At 41.0% G+C, this 23,371-nt stretch overlaps 1 protein-coding gene across 7 annotated transcripts in view; it reads left to right on the top strand.

The window, feature by feature from the left end:
- The window catches only part of MTCL1 (microtubule crosslinking factor 1), a 222,075-nt gene that overhangs the window by 47,580 nt on the left and 151,124 nt on the right, over window positions 1–23,371 (top strand). For all 7 annotated transcript variants that reach the window (XM_077492468.1, XM_077492464.1, XM_077492467.1 and 4 more), the window contains exons 2-3: window positions 12,098–12,322; window positions 19,818–19,976. In XM_077492468.1, coding sequence (XP_077348594.1) covers window positions 12,098–12,322; window positions 19,818–19,976 — 384 coding nt within the window. The remainder of the gene's footprint in view (window positions 1–12,097; window positions 12,323–19,817; window positions 19,977–23,371) is intronic.

Raw genomic sequence — 23,371 nt, 5'->3', positions numbered from 1 at the left:
AGCTTAGATAACATGCTCTGCATTGATGCATTCACACAATTTCACAGTACCCATGGGATAAAACAAAGTTCAGGAATATTCAGTTACCCCATTGTTTTGCAAATCTATGTACACTACAAACTGTGTGATTGTTTGAAGAGAAATGCATCTGTACCAGGCTCTAAGTGTAAGGAGGAAGGGCAAGCATTAACCAGTTGCCGACCGCCGCACGCCGATGTACGTCGGTACAATGGCACGGGCAGGCATAAGGACATACATGTACGTCCCTTGCCTCCCGCGGGTCGGGGGCCCGATCGGGCCCCCGCCCGGTGCCTGCGGCGGTCGGTATTCGTACGGGAGCGATCCCGGACGAGGGGACGGCCATTCATTCATGGCCACCCCCTCGCGATCGCTCCCGACGAATAGAAATCCCCGGTGACATCACTTCCTCTCCTGTAATGTAAACACAGGAGAGGAAGTGATGTATTCTCTCCTCCGTGTCGGTATTTTTCGTTCCGACACGGAGGAGAGCGGATCAGTAAGTTGCACCAACACTCACACACACAGTAGAACATGCCAGGCACACTCACACCCCCCCTTTACCCCCCGATCACCCCCCCAATTACCCCTGCCCCCCAGTCACAGTGACACCAATGTCATTTTTTTTTTTTTTTTTTTTTTTTTTGCATTGGTGTCATTTGTGACTGTAATGACTGTTAGGGCAGTTAGAGTTAGCCCCCTTTAGTTCTAATGTACCCCCCTAACCCCCCCAATAAAGGTTTAACCCCGTGATCACCCCCCGTCGCCAGTGTCACTAAGGCTGGGTTCACATTGCAGCGGTTTATGAGAACGAATGTGATTCGCACCGCACTGCAGTGCAAATCACATCCGATCTCTGTGCGATTCGAGTTCAGCCATTCGCCGCACCCGCCACACCCGCCGCACCCGCCGCAAATTCGCACGGGACCCTTTTTTTGGCCCGCAGCAGAATCGGATCGCATGGGTGTTCACACCATGCGATCCGAGTTTGCAGATCGCACTGCGATATGCGAACTGATCTGGGGGTGTCAGTAACATTTCACTGACACTCCCAGCAGTTCGCATAGGGCAGTGTGAACTGCCGCCAGGAGGCATGCGATGCGGGAACCCGCCGCGGATTCGCGGCGTTTCCGCATCGCTCCAGTGTGAACCCAGCCTAATAAGCGATCATTTTTCTGATCGCCGTATTAGTGTCACAGGTGACGCTAGTTAGGCAGGTAGGTATTTAGGTTCGCCGCAGCTTTTTATAGCGCCAGGGACCCCCATATACTACCGCATAAAGCCCCCTGATTGCCCCCTAGTTAACCCTTTCACCAGTGATCACCATATAACTGTTACAGGTGACGCTGGTTGGTTAGTTATTTTTTTATAGTTTCAGGGCACCCGCCATTTATTACCTAATAAAGGTTTAACCCCCTGATCACCCGGCGGGTGTCATTTGTGACTAATAACTGTTAGGGCAGTTAGGGTTAGCCCCCTTTAGTTCTAAGGTACCCCCCTAACCCCCCCAATAAAGGTTTAACCCCGTGATCACCCCCCGTCGCCAGTGTCACTAAGGCTGGGTTCACATTGCAGCGGTTTATGAGAACGGATGTGATTCGCACCGCACTGCAGTGCAAATCACATCCGATCTCTGTGCGATTCGAGTTCAGCCATTCGCCGCACCCGCCGCACCCGCCGCAAATTCGCACGGGACCCTTTTTTTGGCCCGCAGCAGAATCGGATTGCATGGGTGTTCACACCATGCGATCCGAGTTTGCAGATCGCACTGCGATATGCGAACTGATCTGGGGGTGTCAGTAACATTTCACTGACACTCCCAGCAGTTCGCATAGGGCAGTGTGAACTGCCGCCGGGAGGCATGCGATGCGGGAACCCGCCGCGCATTCGTGGCGTTCCCGCATCGCTCCAGTGTGAACCCAGCCTAATAAGCGATCGTTTTTCTGATCGCTGTATTAGTGTCACAGGTGACGCTAGTTAGGCAGGTAGGTATTTAGGTTCGCTGCAGCTTTTTATAGCGCCAGGGACCCCCATATACTACCGCATAAAGCCCCCTAATTGCCCCCTAGTTAACCCTTTCACCAGTGATCACCATATAACTGTTACAGGTGACGCTGGTTGGTTAGTTATTTTTTTATAGTTTCAGGGCACCCGCCATTTATTACCTAGTCTCACTAGTGTACCCCTAAATTTAGGGGTGTCTACTTTCCAAAATGGGGTCATTTGGGGGGGGTTTGTGCCATCTTGGCATTTTATGGCCTTCAAAACTGTAACGCCCTTAGAAAGCCTGAAGGCGGTGCTTGGTTTTCGGGGCCCCGTACGCGGCTAGGCTCCCAAAAAGTCCCACATATGTGGTATCCCCATACTCAGGAGAAGCAGCAGAATTTATTTTGGGGTGTCATTTCACATATGCCCATGGCATGCGTGAGCAATATATCATTTAGTGACAACTTTGTGAAAAAAAAAAAAAAAAAGTTTGTAATTTTCCCGCAACTTGTGGCAAAATATAAAATATTCCATGGACTCAACATGCCTCTCAGCAAATAGCTTGGGGTGTCTACTTTCTAAAATGGGGTCATTTGTGGGGGTTTTGTGCCATCTTGGCATTTTATGGCCTTCAAAACTGTAATAGGTAGTGAGGAGTGAAATCAAAAAATTACGCCCTTAGAAAGCCTGAAGGCGGTGCTTGGTTTTCGGGGCCCCGTACGCGGCTAGGCTCCCAAAAAGTCCCACATATGTGGTATCCCCGTACTCAGGAGAAGCAGCAGAATTTATTTTGGGGTGTCATTTCACATATGCCCATGGCATGCATGAGCAATATATCATTTAGTGACAACTTTGTTAAAAAAAAAAAAAAAAAAAAAGTTTGTAATTTTCCCGCAACTTGTGGCAAAATATAAAATATTCCATGAACTCAACATGCCTCTCAGCAAATAGCTTGGGGTGTCTACTTTCTAAAATGGGGTCATTTGTGGGGGTTTTGTGCCATCTTGGCATTTTATGGCCTTCAAAACTGTAATAGGTAGTGAGAAGTGAACTCAAAAATTTACGCCCTTAGAAAGCCTGAAGGCGGTGCTTGGTTTTCGGGGCCCCGTACGCGGCTAGGCTCCCAAAAAGTCCCACATATGTGGTATCCCCATACTCAGGAGAAGCAGCAGAATTTATTTTGGGGTGTCATTTCACATACGCTTATAGCATGTGTGAGCAATATATCATTTAGTGACAACTTTGTGTAAAAAAAAAAAAAATTTTTTTTTTTGTCATTATTCAATCGCTTGAGGCAAAAAAATAAAATATTCAATGGGCTCAACATGCCTCTTATCAATTTCCTTAGGGGGTCTACTTTCCAAAATGGGGTCATTTGGGGGGGTTTTGTACTGCCCTGCCATTTTAGCACCTCAAGAAATGAGATAGGCAGTCGTAAACTAAAAGCTGCGTAAATTCCAGAAAACGTACCTTAGTTTGTAGATGTGACAACTTTTGCGCAAACCAATAAATATACAATTATTGACTTTTTTTTTACCAAAGACATGTGGCTGAATACATTTTGGCCTAAATGTATGACTAAAATTGAGTTTATTGGATTTTTCTAATAACAAAAAGTAGAAAATATCATTTTTTTTCAAAATTTGCGGTCTTTTTACGTTTATATCGCAAAAAATAAAAATCGCAGAGGCAATCAAATACCATCAAAAGAAAGCTCTATTTGTGGGAAGAAAAGGACGCAAATTTTGTTTGGGTACAACATTGCATGACCGCGCAATTACCAGTTAAAGCAGCGCAGTGCCAAAGTGTAAAAAGACCTCTGGTCATTTACCAGCAAAATGGTCCGGTCTGAAAGTGGTTAAAAATGAAAGTGAAACCTTCTAAGCAGCTTATAAATCTTGTGATCTTTCTGCACATAGCATGAAGTGCTTTATTCCTCCCTTGAGGAGCAAAATGGCAGTAGGCTGTAAAAGAGACCCAGTTTGGGAATATTTTAATTAAGTTTCTCTACCTATGGGTAAAGCAGGTATGCGTGCAAAATGCAAAAAAGAGATGCAAGACCTGTATGCCCGAATGAAAAAACATCATGAGAAGACGTGTTGTGATAAAAGGACCGTGTTTGATGTTTTTTTTTATGTGGACCCAGCTGATATATTTAGTTTAAGTTCTTTTGTTTGTTTTTTCAAATATATTTTGTTTATGTACTTCAGTTACTAAACACTGATGTATAAGCAAATATAAGAATATATAATATAATGTTACAGAGTATGAACAGCGATCTGTCATCTCCCCTACACAGTCCCCTCCCCCTTCAGTTAGAACAGACACTAGGGAACACAATTAGCCCCTTGATCACCCCCAAGTGTTAACGCCTTCCTTGCCAGTGACATTTTTACATTTTTGTTTAGCACCGATCGCTGTATAAATGCCTAAAAATGTGTCAAAAATGTCCGATGTGCCCGCCATAATGTCGCAGTCCCGATAAAAATCGCAGATCGCCGCCATTACTAGTGAAATAAAAAATGTATAATAAAAATGGCATAAAACTATCCTCTATATTGAAGCTATAACTTTTGCGCAAACCAATCAATATACGCTTATTGCGATTTAAAAAAAAAATGTTTTACCAAAAATATGTAGAATATATATCAGCCTAAACTGAGGGGAAAAAAAATGTATATATTTTTTGGGGGATATTTATTGTAGCAAAAAGTAAAAAATATTGCGTTTTTTTTTCAAAATTGTCGCCCCTTTTTTTGTTTATAGCGCAAAAAATAAGAACGGCAGAGGTGATCAAATACCACCAAAAGAAAGCTCTATTTGTGGGAAAACAAGGACATCAATTTTATTTAGTTGCAAAATCGCACAGCCGCGCAATTGTCAGTTAAAGCAATGCAATGCCGAATCGCAAAAAGTGCTCTGGTCAGGAAGCAGTTTAAAATTGAAATCAAATCCACCCTGCAGCTGCACAAACAGCGGTTCATCCCAACTTGACAGGCGTGCAGTTATGGTATGAGCGTCCCCCAAACGCACGCCGTTTGCATGCAGGCAACCGATACAATTACATGGGCTGCCAGTGAGCAGCATCTGGCAACTCAAGCTGCATAAATGCACAGCCCATTCACCTACTTTGGCCTCAGTGCCCGTGTGAATGAGGCCTAAGGAGTGTTCCTATTATCTTAGTTGCTGAACTCTTATTATTGAACACAAAACAAAAGATGGCACACGGGGTTTGCAAATCTCGGGTACAAAAACCACAGCAATCGCTGCGGGAAACCATTACAAACCAGATTAGATTGCTTGGATTTTTAAAAAGCGGAGAGCGTACTGAAGAAACGATCTGCAGATTTTTCTGGATTTCAGTTGAATAACAGAACATGGCTTGTATGTTTATTACATGGCAAAGCAATTCAAACAAAACTATAAAGGGTTCTGTAGAGGTACTGTAGAGGTTGTGTACTGGAGGGAAACATGGGGGGGGGGGGGGTCAATTGTTTTAGTGTCACCAGGTCATTTCCTGCAATACAACCCCCTTTAGACTCATTTGTGAGCAATAATCAAGAATTCATGTGAGCTGTGCTATGGATATAACATAAACTGGCAGCCCTTTGTATCCATTTCCAGACAGATTCATAAGGTCCATTTCCTGTTCTAAGAGGCCATCTGTGAGGCACCATCTGTCTCCCACCTGTACCTGACTCCTAATCTCCTGACACTTGTTTATCACTTGTGCTGAGACATCTATTTACATCGTTATGGCCTTGCTGTGATTGCCATTAATCGTTTCTTAGGAAAATGAAAAGAAAAGAAAATAGTTGAAGTTGCCCATAGTAACTGTTCAGACCCCAGCTGCCGCTTTACTTCTGCAGGCTAGAATTTCAAAGGTGCCATTTGGTTATTGTGGGAAAATAACAGTCTTTATTTTTATTTTTTTAATCCTTAGTTTACAAGTTTTTGATATAGTAAGGAAGGATAGATCCTCTGTCAGTTGTGTATTGTTGTTGGTGTCCCCATTGAGGAGATGTACTCTCATTTGTCCTGTAGATACACCATAATAGGAAGTGAGAGGAAATATCAGTAAAGTGAGGGGATTCCCACTTTGACAGTTTCCACCAGAGCAGGTACAGTGCCTTGCGAAAGTATTCGGCCCCCTTGAACTTTTCAATCTTTTGCCACATTTCAGGCTTCAAACATAAAGATATAACATTTTTATCTTCCAACAAGACAATGATCCCAAACATACAGCAAAATCTACAAAGGAATGGTTCACAAATAAACGTATCCAGGTGTTAGAATGGCCAAGTCAAAGTCCAGACCTGAATCCAATCGAGAATCTGTGGAAAGAGCTGAAAACTGCTGTTCACAAACGCTCTCCATCCAACCTCACTGAGCTCTAGCTGTTTTCAAGGAAGAATGGGCAAGAATTTCAGTCTCTCGATGTGCAAAACTGAGACATACCCCAAGCGACTTGCAGCTGTAATCGCAGCAAAAGGTGGCTCTACAAAATATTAACGCAAGGAGGCCGAATAATTTTGCACGCCCCACTTTTCATTTTTTTATTAGTTAAAAAAGTTTCTAAAATCCAATAGATTTCGTTTCACTTCACAATTGTGTGCCACTTGTTGGTGATTCTTCACAAAAAATTAAAATTTTATATCTTTATGTTTGAAGCCTGAAATGTGGCAAAAGGTTGAAAAGTTCAAGGGGGCGAATACTTTCGCAATGCACTGTAACTACATTTGGTGATTTCCCCTATACTCTCCAGTGACAACTGTAATGACAACAGTCAATATGACAGGAAGTAAGAGTTAAAGTGATTGTAATGTCTCTTTTTTTCCCTATATGTAGCGGATGACATTTTGGACAAAATGTCCTACGCATGTAAATTTAGTTTTTGCCTCAGAACAGTAGGGGTTCTGAGGGTTAATTATGTAGGTTGGCCTTGACTTCAGTCTGGCTGGGCTGTGTTGGAAGTTTTGCCTGGTCATGTGAGCAGTGAGGTGCACATGACAGGCCAAAACCAGGCCTGGTTGGATGTTTTGAGTATCAACCTTCTCGGAACCAATCAGTGGGAGTGACGGGCCCTGCTGGGGAGTCTGGGAAGGGGTACTTAAGATGTGTGGGTCACGTGTTTGTAGGAGAGGAGTTTGTGAGGCCCGTGTGGTCTGTTCTGGTTCCAGGACCGGGGTAGCCCCATGAGGGGTCCTGGTCACTGAGTGTTCGACATCCCGCAACCTGTTCCTGTTAGAGGCCCCTAATAGACCTGCCTAGTCTGGGGTAGGGATCCATCTGTTCCTGAGTCTTGGAACCTGCTGGTCTGAGGTGCAGTAACTGAGGGAGGATTCAAGGTGTCCGGGTGTGCTCTCGGTTTGGAGAGGCGCCACAGCTCGTGGAAGTGACCGGGGGAGGACTCTTCAGAGAAGGGCCGACAAGTGGCATCCTGGGAAGTGCCTGGTTACTGAGTTGAGAAGGACATTGATGAATTCATGTTTTTCCAGTACCATTGAGGAGACAGAGAATGTTCAAGGTACTAAGGAAAAAGGTTCCTGTTCACCCTTAGTTACAACTTGTACACATTCATAGGATTGTTTCACGTATTTGAGTCGATGTGCTGACTGCCATGATCTCTGGCTAGAGATCGGTTCAGCCTTGAGGTACCCAGCTGCGAGTGGCTACTCTCTGGGTGGAATTAGAGACTTTGCTAGACCTGCAGTTCAAGGTGCCTGAGTTCTTCACCCGTGCCCTCTGTTCCCATGAGAGACTGTATTATTGGATGTTATTACTGCAAAATAAAACCTTTCAAAAGGACTTTATTTGTGTCAGAGTTCAAGTTGTTGGGTATCAACCCTGGGAACCCCTAGCCGAGGAAGAGCAGGCCAAGAGGAGGTAACTGGTAAGCCCAATAAGTCAAGGCCGCCCTGCAAGGGTTATGGCCACTACATATAAAAATAACAGACATCTTATACTTGGCTTCTCAGTGCAGTTGGTTTTGCACAGAGCAGCCCAGATCATCCTCTTCTCGGGTCCCTCTTCTGTGATCCTGCCCCCTCCCTCCTTTTTAGTGCCCCCACAGCAAGCAGCTTGCTATGGGTGCACCCAAGCCAAGTCACAGCTCCTTGTGTCCATTCATACACGGAGCCGCTACCGAACACCACCCCCTCTCTCCTGATTGGCTAGCTGACTTTGATTGACAGCAGCGACAGCCAATGGTGCCACTGCTGTGTCTCAGCCATTCAGGAAAGAGAATCTCGGACACCTGAGACATTCATGGACATCGCTGGACAGAGAGGGAACTCGGGTAAGTGTTAGGGGGGCTGCTACACTTTTTATCTTAATGCATAGAATGCATTAAGATAAAAAAACCTTCTGACTTTACAATCTTTTTAAAGTGGTTGTAATGCTCAGACATGAAATATGAACAAATTATTTCCCTCTATAGTACAGTGAGGGGAAAAAAGTGTTTGATTCCCTGCTGATTTTGTACGTTTGCTCACTGACAAAGAAATGATTAGTCTATAATTTTAATTGTAGGTTTATTTTAACAGTGAGAGACAGAATAACAACAAAAAAAATCCATAAAAACGCATTGCAAAAAGTTATAAATTGATTTGCATTTTAATGTGTGAAATAAGTATTTGACCCCTTCACAAAACAGGACTTGGTAGCAAAACCCTTGTTGGCAATCACAGAGGTCAGACGTTGGTCACTAGGTTTGCACAGGGATTTTGTCCCACTCTTTGCAGATCTTCTCCAAGTCATTGATGTTTGGTAACTCAAACCCTCAGCTCCCTTTTCTATGGGATTAAGGTCTGGAGACTGGCTAGGCCACTCCAGGACCTTAATGTGCTTCTTCTGGAGCCATTTCTTTTTTGCATTGGCTGTGTGTTTTGGGTCAATGTCATGCTGGAATACCCATCCATGGCCCATTTTCAATGCCCTGTCTGTGGGAAGGAGGTTCTCACCCAAGATTTGACGGTACATGGCCCCCGTCCATCATCCCTTTGATGCCGTGAAGTTGTCCTGTCCCCTTAGAAGAAAAACACCTGCAAAGCATAATGTTTCCACCTTCATGTTTGACGGTAGGGATGGTGTTCTTGCGGTCATAGGCAGCTTTCCTCCTCCTCCAAACACGGCGAGTTGAGTTGATGCCAAAGAGCTCAATTTTGGTCTTACCTGACCACAACACTTTCATCCAGTTCTCATCTGAATCATTCAGATGTTCATTAGCAAACTTCAGACGGGCCTGTAAATGTGTTTTCTTGAGCAGGGGGACCTTGCGGGCGCTGCGGGATTTCAGTCCATCACGGCGTAGTATGTTACCAATTGTTTTCTTGGTGACTATGGTCCCATCTGCCTTGAGATCATTAACAAGATTCTCCCCTGTAGTTCTGGGCTGATACCTCACTGTTCTCACGATCATTGAAACTCCACTAGGTGAGATCTTGCATGGAGCCCCAGACCGAGGGAGATTGACCATTATTTCGTGTTTCTTCCATTTGTGAATAATCGCACCAACTGTTGTCATCCTCTCACCAAGCTGCTTGGCGATGGTCTTGTAGCCCATTTCAGCCTTGTGTAGGTATGTATTATAGTGCCCCCACTCTGGATGAAGGAGCAAAGGGGGCACCTTTGGACAGCAGCATTGTCAATCTGGGGGAGGGGAATATTAAATGTACTAGGAGATTTAGATACAATAACAAGCTAAACTCCAGCATACAGTTAAAGCAACATTTGTTAATTTTGGAATAAAGGTTTTACATAAATAGAAGCTGATCATTGTAAGCAACCCTGTCAATGATTTGTTTCCGCACTCTAAAGCCTTGCTTAGACTTGCGGTTGGGCCTTGTTTTTGTGACGTTTGTCAGCAAAAATGAGGTTAATACAGGCAGTGAGGAGGCGTGACATTGCCTCTGGAGCGTGATCTGAACGCTGATCGGACTTCAGAGGCGAGGGAGATTTAGACACATATCTAAATCTACCCTAATTACTACACTTGCAGGAGAGCTTGTTCTTTTAAAAAACAACAGACTTACTGTCCAGATCACAAGGTGAAAAAAAGAGAAAGAAATCCTAAAAAAGAAAATGAATGCAGTCTGGTAGATGGAGATGGCTTTGTAGGGGGGCAGTAAAATATATATGAACATGTTTTGACACTCTCTTTAGCATGTGTACTTTTAATTAATGTTTTATCACTTTAATACAAGCAAAGCAACATCTGAATGAGTCCACTTAAGCTCCCAGTGTTTATTAATGGTCTGTTTTCTGTTTGGTTTGGTTAATGGGATACGGTGTCTATGTTAATACTGAGAACTGCTGTGTTGGAAAGTTTTCCTCCTCCATGCATTTGCTTTGGCATACTGTACCTCCTTCCTGCCTTAAATTGAGTGCAAACCTAATAATAGTGTGTTCATATCCCAGGGGCAGTAGGCTGGTAATGGAAGGAGTACATCTCTCAGACCAAGGATTCTATCTTAGGAGAACCATTTGAAACATATTTGCATTTTGTTGCCATCCAAATAACTGTAAATAACATTATTGTGCGATTGTCTTGTCTCTTGTTATGACTGTGGCCTTGCAGTAGAACAAAGTAACGGAATATTTGTTGCCATTACACATTGTGTTTCTTTTTGTACATACAGAAGGTATTTAAAACATTTTCCAATCCATTGAAGAGACAGATGGGGTTATGTAATAAAGCAAGGAACAATGCGGAATGTGTAGTAGCACGCTTTTCATTGTGCTAGCCGCTGGAAAGGAAAAATCTCATCGGTCGCTGTGGGCAAATGCACTTTGTATACTGACATTGCACTTTGCCTTACCCAATAAATCTTTGTGTATACATAATAGTTACGACTATTTTAGGCATAGATGGCATTTTCAGGACATCATTGGAAACTGTGATGGTTTGCAAAATGCATTCATCTTAAAACCTGATCACTTTATGGTAGAGAGATCACTAAAGTTCAACTCAAGGACACCTAAAAGCACTACTTTGTAGAGGAACTGTTTCTGCACTGCAGGGGTTATCTGCTCGTTTATGTCTAGGCTGCAGGGGTCTCCAAACTATGGCCCTCCAGTTGTTCAGGAACTACAATTCCCATCATGCCTTGTCATGTCTGTGAATGTGAGTTTTACAAGGCCTTATGGGATGTGTAGTTCCACAACACCTGGAGGTCCACATTCGCCCCCCGGGCCACAGTTTGGAGACTGCTGCTGTATGATATGCCAAATTTCCTTTTCCGCTTATTTTTTTTTTATTAGTAGTTTGGTGGTTGACAAGATCTATTTGTTGTTCCAAATTTTTTAAAAACCTACATAGATGTAAAAATCAAGGACAGTGCCTACTTTTCCCAAGATTTACCTTTTAGCATACAGTAAATTGAATTACTATACATTAAAGCAATACTTATTTAGGTTTGCTATCTGTCTGGTTTCAAACTAGACTGAAGTTTGTGGAAGGTTCTTGGATCAGTGTCCATGTCTCTACATTGGAAAAAGATCCCGACGAAGGTCTGACAGCTGACAAAACTAAGATGCCTGCTTCCAAGGTCTCCCATATTTCTTCCCCCTTATTTGATTATTAATACCAAGTCCTCTCTGCTAAACAATAATGAGGAGCAAACTCAGTGTTGTTACTTGCAACGTAACATCAGACACAGTTAAGAAGCTCTTGTATTACAGTATGGTCCAGGCTCCTGTACAATGTGTAGACTGGGATAATTATAATACAGTATGACCAGCTGAGCTTTGGGAACACTTTTCTACATTATGAAATCATGTATATTATACTAGTGCTCCTTTCTTCAGTTTAAGTTTTGATCATAGCAAAACATCAAAGCCCTAGTATTTTTATTTATTTATTTATTTATTTTTTCCAAATCCAAGTTTATTGAATGAACACGTTAAAATTAACAATATCAGTACAGCATAAGAGAGATAAGGCAGTACAATACAAAATCGATACAGATTTATTTATTTATTTATTATTGTGCCATAAACAGGATACAAGAAAATAGACATATTCTGTGACTATAAAAAAAAAAAAATGTACAAAGCTTTTGCTCTGTAGTAACGTTTATGTATTTTTCACTAGGATGAGCTTGATGAGCTGCGAGCAGAAATGGAAGAGATGCGTGACAGCTATCTGGAGGAAGATGTTTACCAGTTACAGGAGCTCCGACGGGAGCTTGACCGAGCCAATAAGAACTGCCGTATATTGCAGTACCGCCTCAGGAAAGCAGAGCAAAAAAGCTTAAAAGTTGCACAGACCGGCCAAGTGGATGGAGAGCTTATCAGGAGTCTGGAGCAAGACTTAAAGGTACAAGAAACCTTGTCCTTTATTATGTTCTTTTATGTTCATTTATTATGTTTATTATGTTGGCCGTTCGGTTTGCTGGTTTTATCTTTAATCTAATAAAGATAATAAAGTATAATGTATGTTGGAAAATAGATCCCTGCTGCTGTTAATGATATTCAGTGTTTAGTAACACTGGTCCTCATGGATAAATGTACCTAAAAAAGAAGAGTTCCTTCTGTGGATAGAAAGCAGTCTTATGCTTTCATTCACCCTTGCTGCACTGGAAATGTGAAAGAGAAATTTCAATTGGTTACGGCCAGTATCAGCTGGTTCAACATAAACCAACTGACATTCATCCCATGTGTACAGCAGCCTCTCTAGCTTCTGTTGAACGGGCAGGCTGGAAAACCAGCAGCGTACTGGTATCCAATCAGTGCTAACAGCCATTGGCATGTTATGGCGGGGGGGGGGGGGGGCAGTCCCCCCGTCAGAACACCATAACATTGCTTAGTTAGTACAGCAAGTTCTTCAATTTTTTTTTTTCTTAGCTTGCCTATGTGTACCGGACTTTAAAGAGCCATTCTTTATTCAGACACTATGCTTTTTGGCATGCTATGATACATAACAGCCCCCCTTTCTGAGAACTGGAAGAAAGTAATAGTGCAGCAACAAATCCGATTCAATTTGGTGCAGACCTGTACACATTATTTTTAAATAATTACCCCCTATAGATATAAAAATAGGTTAAAAACACCAAATAGAAAACAAAAGCCATGAACTTTTTCAATAAATTCATATAAAATCAGTTAGTAAATACTAAGCCTAGATTGACACTAGTCCTGCTGCATGATCATTTTTTTTTCTTTACTGTTTGCCTGTTTTTTTACATGCATTTTTTAAATATGTTTTCATGCTAGTTCACCCCCCCCCCCCCCCCCCCCCCACAGTGCCCATGGCTTATAAATCCTCTTTTTACATTAAAATATTGCCACTATATACCTTTTTGAATGATCTGTATACCACGGTTACATGATAAATTGCACAGTTTCTCCAGTGCTGACAGTTCAGGTAGGTGGAGATTTTCACTATAGCCTGCATACGTGCCCACATGTGTGATGTCAATATCATGTGACCTGGCTAGCTCTGAGAACAAGTAAATGTTCTCAGCATAAAAGACAACTGAGCATGTACAGGTTGGCTACCCTGCCTGTGTTAGCTGGCCTTCCCCAGATAGACAGAGGTAGGAGGGGGAGGATCTGTGCATACAAGGTAAAACCGCCTTTTTACATAATGCAGAGGACTAACCCCTTAAGTTCCACAGTGAGTATAACAAGCATGCTATGCTCCATATACAGACTGATTTTACTGTTGTGGGTTTAGTAACACTTTAAGATAAAAAAAAACTCCTGACTTTACAACCCCTTTAAGTGTTGCTTAGTGTTGGAGGGCTGCAATGGTTTGTAGCAATAAGCTCCATGGATAAGAAGTCCTGTGCATGCACCATTATATACAGTTGTGCTCATAAATTTACATACCCTGGCAGAATTTATGATTTTGTGGCCATTTTCAGAAAATATGAATGATAATACAAAAACTTTTCTTTCACTCATGGTTAGTGTTTGGCTGAAGCCATTTATTATCAATCAACGGTGTTTTCTCATTTTAAATCATAATGACAACAGAAACTACCCAAATGACCCTGATCAAAAGTTTACATACCCCAGTTTTTAATACCTTGTATTGCCCCCTTTAACATCAATTACAGCTTGAAGTATTTTCTGGTATTTGTGGATGAGGCTATTTATCTTCTTAGATGGTAAAGCTGCCCATTCCTCTTGGCAAAAAAGCCTCCAGTTCCTGTAAATTCTTGGGCTGTCTGTCTTGCACGTTTGAGATCTCCCCAGAGTGGCTCAATGATACTGAGGTCAGGAGACTGAGATGGCCACTCCAGAACCTTCACTTTATTTTGCTGTAGCCAATGACAGGTCGACTTGGCCTTGTGTTTTGGATTATTGTCATGTTGGAATGTCCAAGTACATGCCATGCGCAGCTTCCTGGCTGATGAATGCAAGTATTTTTTAATAACATACTGCATTCCTCTTGCCATCAATTGTGACCGAATTTCCTGTGCCTTTGTAGCTCACACATCCCCAAAACATCAGCGATTCACCTCCGTGTTTCACAGTAGGAATGTTGTATCTTTCATCATAGGCCTTGTTGACTCCCAAATGTAGTTTTTATAGTTGGGGGCCAAAAAGTTCAAGTGTTGGTCTCATCACTCCCAATGACTATGTGCCAGAAGGTTTGAGGCTTGTCTCTGTGCTATTTGTCATATTATTAGTGGGATACTTTGTGGCATTTATGTAGTAATGGCTTTCTTCTGGCGACTCGACCATGCAGCCCATCTTACTTCAATCGTTTCCTTATTGTGCATCTTGAAACAGCCACACCACATGTTTTCAGAGCCAGTATTTCACCTGAAGTTATTTGTGGGCATTCCGAACAATTTTCCTGGCAGTTGTGGTTGAAATTTTAGTTGGTCTACCTGACCGTGGTTTGGTTTCAACAGAACCCCTCATTTTCCACTTCTTGATTAGAGTTTGAACACTGCTGATTGGCATTCTCAATTCCTTGGATATCTTTTTATATCCCTTTCCTGTTTTATACAGTTCAACTACCTTTTTCCTGCAGATCCGTTGACAATTCTTTTGCTTTCCCCATTACTCAGAATCCTGAAACATCAGTGCAACACTGGATGAAAGATGCAAGGATCTGTCAGGAGTCCAGAAACTCATTGACCTTTTATACACACACACACACACACACACACACACTAATTACAAGTAAGCAGATCACAGGTGAGGATGGTTACCTGCATTAGCCATTCAAACCCCTTTTTCAATTTGTGTGCATGTTATCAGGCCTAAATCACCAGGGTATGTAAACTTTTGATCAAGGTCATTTGGGTCGTTTCTGTTGTGATTATGATGTAAAAAGAGAAAACACAGTTGATTGATAATAAATGGCTTCAGCCAAAATTCATATTCTCTGAAAAAAGGCCAAGAAATCATAAATTCTGCCAGGGTATGTAAACTTTTGAGCACAACTGTAGCTACCTTAATTTTGTAAGTATACCTCTAAACACTATATATTATAGATCAGGGGTTGACAAATTTGCTTGGAATCTAGGAGCCAGCTTAAAAAGTTAGGAGCCAGGTCCGTGACGGCGATCCGGACCTGTCCCTGGCCTGACATGGAGACGAGTGAGGGGAAGATAGCAGCGCCGTCGCCGCCCCCCCCCCCCCCCCCCGTCTCCAAGTCATTGCCCGTAGCTCTTAGAGGGACATTTTTTTTTTTTTTCAAATGACAATTTTTTTTTCAATTGCATTTTAGTGTAAATATGAGATCCGAGGTCTCTCTGACCCCAGATCTCATATTTAAGAGGATCTGTCATGCTTTTTCTATTACAAGGGATTTTTACATTCCTTGTAATAAGAATAAAAGTGACACAACATTTTTTTTAAAAGAACAGTGGAAAAAAAAAAAAGTTAAAATAAGCAGAAAAAATAATAATTTTTAAAAACGCACCCTGTCCTGCCCGCATATAAAATCGGTGTTCGAACCACACATAGGAGGTAGCGCCGTGATCGGTAGAGCGAGAGCAATAATTCTAGCCCCAGACCTCCTCTGTAACTCAAAACGTGCAACCTGTAGAATTTTTTTAAACGTCGCCTATGGAGATTTTAAAGGGTAAAAGTTTGTCGCCATTCCATGAGCGGGTGCAATTTTGAAGCGTGACATGTTGGGTATCAATTTACTCGGCGTAACATTATCTTTCACAATATAAAAAATAATTGGGCTAACTTTACTGTTGTCTTATTTTTTTATTAACTAAATTATTTTTCCCAACAAAAGTGCGCTTGTAAGTCCGCTGCACAAATACGGTGTGACAGACAGTATTGCAACAACCACCATTTTATTCTCTAGGGTGTTAGAATAAAAAATATATATAATGTTTAGGGGGTTTTAAATAAAGGGAAGAAGAGGCAGGTAATATAAAACAGTCATTAGCATTGCTGGTTTGTCATACTAACGGCGACCACAAGAGGGCGCCAGATTCCATAAGGAATCATAGGACCGCAGAAGGCCTCAAAGCCGCGGCCTAAATTTTCGGCCGCCGGCGGAACGGCCCGACGCGATCACGCTGGGGGGGTCCACAGAGACAGGATACCCCCAGCTGTGCTGCCCCAGGCGCGAGGTCGCTATTTCTAGTCGCCAATGCGACCTGGCGCCCGGGATTTGTCGAGCACTGTTATAGATAGTTATTTCCAAACTGAAATACTAATACACTATGATCTGCGCTGAAAAGGATCCTATTATAAAAATTTAATTGTTTCTTTTAATGTTAATATAGTGCCTTTATGTAATCAGTATAGAATGGTGCCAGTCAGAGGGTGGTTCTCATGACTTTTTTTGCATTAGCACTACTTTTGGATCCCAATAATCAAGTGTCCTGAATAATTCCCATATAGACCAAGCTTGCAGAGTTGCTGCATTACGGACAGTCTTTGGATCACATACTATATATCACATAATGATTTTGTTCAGGACTTTTGAACACTGGTGGGTGCTTTTTGTCTGTTACAAATGGACTTCTTAGGAATTGTTGGGAGGGGAAATGTTAAAAAAAAAAAAATCATGCTGGCATGCTTTGGCAAACTGGGTCTTATTAGGCAGCGGTTCCAGAACTGTGATCACGCATCAAATGCCAAGTCTTTTTTTCTGTGGTGCTTTTAACCTTGTTGAGCATCAACAGTGAGTCATTATGTAGCGAATACAAAAACGAATGCCGGAAATTCACAGCAGCTTCTATGAACCAGTCTGGATGGCTGGATAAATGTATAATCAAGTGCATGATCCTCTAGTAGCATAGCCCGGCATATTTAGGAAGAGCCAGCTCAGATGACATTGTGGCATTTAGCTTTATTTTTAAACACTCTAGTTATTTAGAAATAATAAAATATTCAGTAAAGCAATATAATGCCCACTATATTTAATTGGTGCTAAAACACCTCATCCAGTGAAAGCATGGCCCTGCCCTGCATTTTAGACTTTATCTTCTTGTCGGTGCTCTAGTTGCCAGATTCCTAAAGGGTATGCAGGGTCAACTGGTCAAAGATGGATTGAAAATCAGCCGGTTCAGCAAGGACAGGCCGAATTTCAATCGATCTGTGGTCATTCCCACTCAAGAGATGTCAATCAGCTGAAAGTCAGAAATCCACATTTGCAAGAAGGTGATCAATACAGCAACTAGCATCTTCAGAGGAAAAGACCAGTGGTGTCTATCCCCATGGTCCTATGGCAACCTATGGCAGTAGAATAATATTTTAAGATATTTAGTCATGTATAATTTATAATTATGCATGTATAATTTAATAATATTTTTGGAATTTAGATAATATGACTACATAATATCATCAATGTCAGTATGTTTTCTAAAGTATACCTATTCACAGTGCTCGCTAATAAATACATATGTCCATAAAGTCCATATTAATAAATCCACTTGAGCTCTGGAGGATTTGACCCCCTTTTTGACCAGGCCATTTTTTGCTCTTCAGCACTGCGGTACTTTAACTGGCAGTTGCACAGTCATGCAACGATGTACCCAAATTAAATTTATAAAAAAAATTTCCCCGCAAATAGAGCTTTCTTTTGGTGGTATTGGATCACCACTCAGTTTTATTTTTTATTGTATGAATAAAAGAAGACTGAAAATTTTTGAAAAAAAGTAAACATTTTTTTTTACTTTCTGATATAAAACATATCCAATAATTATTTTTTTTAATTTTTTTTAGAACAAATATCTTCATAAATTTAGGCCAACATGTTTTCTGCTACATGTCTTTGGTAAAAAAAAAAAAAAAAAAAATCAAAAAATGTATTTTGATTGGTTTTCGTGAAAGTTATAGCGTTTACAAACGCTTGTATACAATGAATACTGACTTTTTTTTTATAATAGTAATGGCGGTGATCAGCGACACTACGATAGTACGACAGGAAGTCTGACGCTGAAGGGGAAAATGACTAACTGACAATAACATCACCAGTGTCACTAATACAGGGACCAGTGCTAACGATATACACTGTCATGGTATATATGGCACTGGCTAGGAATGGGTTAACATAGGGCTCTCTTCTGTCAATCGCTCAGTGGGTGCTGGCCATAAATCATTGGCTGGGACCCGCTGATTGGCTTGTACTGTAGCGAATGACAGCACAGTTGGGGTGGCGGGGGCATGCACACACTACCTGGAGACGCAAATCACATATATATTTACGTTATCCAGGACAGTCAAGCCGCCCTGTAGCAGTAAAGCAAATGAATGCATTGTCACAATGATCATGGTCATGTTCTGTCACATAGAGTAAACCCATATCATTGTCATGTATCATGTATATGTTGTTTTTCTAGAATTAATATGTCTATATAATTACGCCAATGAATAGACCTTCCTCAGGAAATTACTCACCCTAGCAGCACAATAGTGATATTTGTCTTCTGCTGTTGTTGGCCATTTTGACAATAATCTAAAATGACATTGCAGCTGAATATTAAGGTCTAAAATAAAAGGCCATATTTTACCCAGATAGGTTGTGAACAGTTTTAGATTACATATAAAGGTTACACAGGCATATGTGCTAGAAAGATTTGTACTGTAAAAGTAGGACTTCCTATACGGCCTGCACATGATTTATTAATATCCTTAAATTATTTTTAGCTTTAATTACAACTTTTGCAAAAGATGTGTGGATTTTGAACCTGACAAGCACACCAGAAAATAATATTAGATATGTTTACACAGCTGCTAACAACAACCTAAGCTAAAATAGCCCCAGGACCAAAAAGACATAGCAGCTTCTCATCAGCTTAATTTACTATAAAACATCAAGCACCTGATGATAAGTAAGGCAGACAGTTAAGTCACCGATGCGTAAATAAATTCATATATATATCAGTTTTCACCAGCACCTCCGCTCAATATATATTAGGATTCCGGTAAGAAACAAGTGACAAATACGTCATAGCAGAAAGCCACTTAGTTGTTTTATTAAGCTGAAAGGAAAGGCAAACACATATACAAATATGCAAAAAAAATGGCAAAAAACTCAGCTGCCATTCTGTCCAACGGTGTGATGATGTCAGCACAGACTCCGCCCCAGCGTGTTTCGTCCTAGGAGCACCTTGAGTGGACACACTGAAGATTCAAGTCTCACTTGATTATATATATATATATATATATATATATATATATATATATATATATATATATATATATATATATATATATGAGGCAGCTTTAGTTGCAAATAGTGTAAATAAGGCCAGGCAGAGCACAGAGCATTTTTATATATACAGTAGAAGAAACTATTATGTATTTCTCATGAAAAAAACACATATTTCTATTTTGTATTGTGTCATTAAATAAGCCTATTTATATTTACCTGTTGATAGGTAGCCAAAGATGTATCTGTGAGATTGCACCATGAACTGAAGAGTGTGGAAGAGAAGCGAATGAAAGAAGAAGATGAGAATGAAATATTGCGTCAGCAAATCATTGCAATGGAGGTGACCAAGCAAGCATTGCATAACGAGCTGGACAGAACAAAAGAGGTAAAGAGAGCTAACAACTAGATGCCCATTTTATGTATGTAGTACAGTATACTGTAGGATGAACAGATGTATTATCCCACAGTTGGGGCACATTGGCAGATATTCAAACTGTGCAAGGTCCAGTGCCAAGTCTGTTTTGCGGCTATTCCGCCTAGTTATGAGGGGGGCTTTTTTTAATACTTTTTTTCCTGAAAACTTCAAGCCAGTCATTAGATATGTAGAGTCCTCTTTGGAACTTCTCCTGTTGCTGGGCAGTTCTCAATAATGCAAAGAGTGGTCATTACACTACATTGTAAGGACAGTTCTTCATGGTGGTCAATAATGCCTTGCACTTGCAGTATGTCCTCAGTCCTCCTAATTGAATGTAGCGCCCAAATATGTTCAAAAGATCAAAGCTTCGAAACACTGCCACTGAAGAGGTAAGTACAAATCTTCTGTTGGAATGTCTTCCACCCACGCAGCAGAGTTGGTTTAAGGATACACATATTAAAGGTCATTCTCACTCTTGATGAAATTAACCAGGTTGGAATGCAGCTTGTGCTGTGCAGTTTGTACACCAAATAGATGCATATCGTATTTGTTTTCCTAATGCACTTGCTGCTTTTATTTAGCCTCAGTTTCCTGTAAATGGCAAATGTGTAATTTGTTGAATATATTGACAATTTTAATTGGCATCTCACCCTTTTATATTCTTATCAATAGGAGCATATGTTCTCTGGCTTTTCAGAGGTGTTGTATGCCTCTCAGGTTTAATTTACTGGCTCTTTAATTCGTTTGTCTAATCCTGGTATAGTGTATATATTATTATAAACTATACATACTAAGAAGGTCTTTTCAGGATACACTTTACATTGTACAAATAATAATACCTACAACACTGGTCGATAATCCCTCAATTAAAGTGGGTGTAAAAGCTAGACATTTTTTACCTTAATGCATTAGGGTAAAAGATGGTGCAGTATTTTTCATCGCCCCCTCATCTCCCTGTGTACTTGCCTAAGCCTGATTATGATCCAGCGCTGTGCCCAACTGCAGCGGCTTTCTCCTCTTTCTGGCAGCAGCGGGAGCCATTGACTACTATTGCTGTCAGTCTGTGAGCAGACTGTGTGTGTGTCAATAGATGCACACAGCCCGCCTCATGGACAAGACCATAGGTGTGCCCTTATAGCAAGTGACTTTCTGTGGAGGTACATGAAGAAGAGGAAGAGCCAAGAGTGCCGGCAGTGGACCCCAGAAGGGGTCGCTCTGTGCAACACTCTTGCACAGATCAGGTAAGTATTGTAAATAATAAAAAAAAAAAGTATTTACAACTACTTTAATGCAGAGGGTTGGTTTGCTTCAGTAGATACTTTTTATTTAATAAAAGTCATGGGAAATAAATTCAGTTAAATTGTAAGAGTACTTTCTGAGATGTACCCAGTTTCTGGAAGATCTAATACCCAGATTTAAAATGGTATATAATAATAAAAATTCTACAAAATTTGGGAAATTTAGGTTGGCCATAGACGAAGGGGGGGGCGGGGGGCGAGCTGTCTCTGCCGGGAGAACACAATGGCTCGTGGGAGGGAATCCCCTGCCAACACTGTCTGTGTTGATGGAGGAATCAAGCAAATTTATTTTTTGCAGTAAAGAAATTTGCTCCGTCTGTGGCCGACCTATGGTTGCCAAATAGTGTAGATTTTTTTTTAAGAACACAGTGATTTTTGCTGGTGGCTATAATTGCATGTAAAATCTGACAGGCTGGTTGTACCCAAGTTGATCGATCAGTACATTCAGCCTGCACATACATGGTTCAAATCTCTGCTGGTTCCTGCTGAACCACCAAGATTTGAACCGTCTACGGCTGGCCTTAGACTGATGCACTTGGTGACCCCAACCAAGCAGGCTGATAATGGGAAGTCAGAAGGTTTTTTATCTTATTAAGGCATTCTATGCCTTAAGATAAAAAGCCTTCAGTGTGCAGCAGCCCCCTTCAGCCCCTCTAACACTTACCTGAGGTCCCTCTCTGTCCAGTGATGTTCACGAGTGTCTCAGCCATTCGAGATTCTGCCTTCTAATTGACTGAGACACAACAGTGGCGTCATTGGCTGCTGCTACTGTCAAAGTCAGCTGGACAATCAGGAGAGAGAGGGGGTGGGGCCGGGTCGGGGCTCTGTGTCTGAATGGACACAGAGAGCTGTGACTCAGCTTGAATGCTCCCCTAGCAAGCTGCTTGTGGGGGCACTCAACAGGAGGGAGGGGCCAGGAGAGTCAAAGAAGGACCAAAGAAGAGGAGGATCCAGGCTGCTCTGTGCAAATTCACTGCAACATAGCAGGTAAGTATAACATGTTTGTTATTTTTAGAGGGGAAAGAAATAGACTTAACAATCACTTTAAATCACTTAACGGTATTAACAGCTGCCATACTCTTTTCTTCTGATTATGAAGGTGTGGAAAAACGGGGTGTGTGTCTTTGGATTTGTTGACTTGTTTTTTTGTTAGCACACATATGAGTATGCGTATTGTATTGTTTACTTGAAAACTGAATATAACTAAAAAAAATCTTTAAAAAAAATTCCTGCATAGGTTCTGTAACTATTAAATGTTACAGCTGTTTTTTTTTTTTTCTTTTTTTTTCTTTTTAACAAATGTTACACTTTTACATATTTTATGAATTGTTAGCAAATTGTTTAATTTTTATATTTTGTTTGTGGTGGGCATAAGAATTGGCATCATAAAACAATATTTGCATTTAATAAACATTTGAATCCAAAAGAAGATTTCAGCAGTATGTCAAAATTAGAACTTATAGACAATGATAACCAACCATAAAACTGCTCACTTTAACCACTTGACCTCCAAACAATTTACCCCCCTTCATGGCCAGGCCATTTTTTGCGATACGGCACTGCATTACTTTAACTGAAAACACTGTACCAAAATAAAATTTATGTAATTTTTTTTTACCACAAATAGAGCTTTCTTTTGGTGGTATTTGACCACCACTGCAATCTTTTTTGTGTGCTATATACAAAAAAAGACTGACAATTTAGTAAAAAAAAAAAACAATATTTTTTACCCTTTGCTATAAAACACATCCAATAAAAAAATGTAAAAATAGAATTTCTTCATAAATTTAGGCCAATACGTATTCTTTTACATATTTTTGGTAAAAAAAATTCCAATAAGCGTATATTATTTTTGGTTTACACGAACGTTATAGCATCTACAAAATATGGGATATATTTATGGATTTTCTTCTTTTTTTTTATACTAGCAATGGCAGCAATCAGGGACTTATAGCGGGACTGTGATATTGTGGCAGACATTTTGACACTAACTGACACTTCTGACACTCTTTGGGGACCAGTGACACTAATGCCCCATACACACGGTCGGATATTCCTACTACAAAA

The sequence above is a fragment of the Lithobates pipiens genome, unplaced genomic scaffold (genome assembly GCF_037356315.1).
Source record: "Lithobates pipiens isolate NorthernLeopardFrog02 unplaced genomic scaffold, aLitPip1_a1.2 Scaffold_19, whole genome shotgun sequence".
NCBI lineage: Eukaryota > Metazoa > Chordata > Amphibia > Anura > Ranidae > Lithobates > Lithobates pipiens.
Note: the sequence above shows the minus strand (reverse complement) of the source record. Positions and strands in the feature narration are given on the sequence as shown.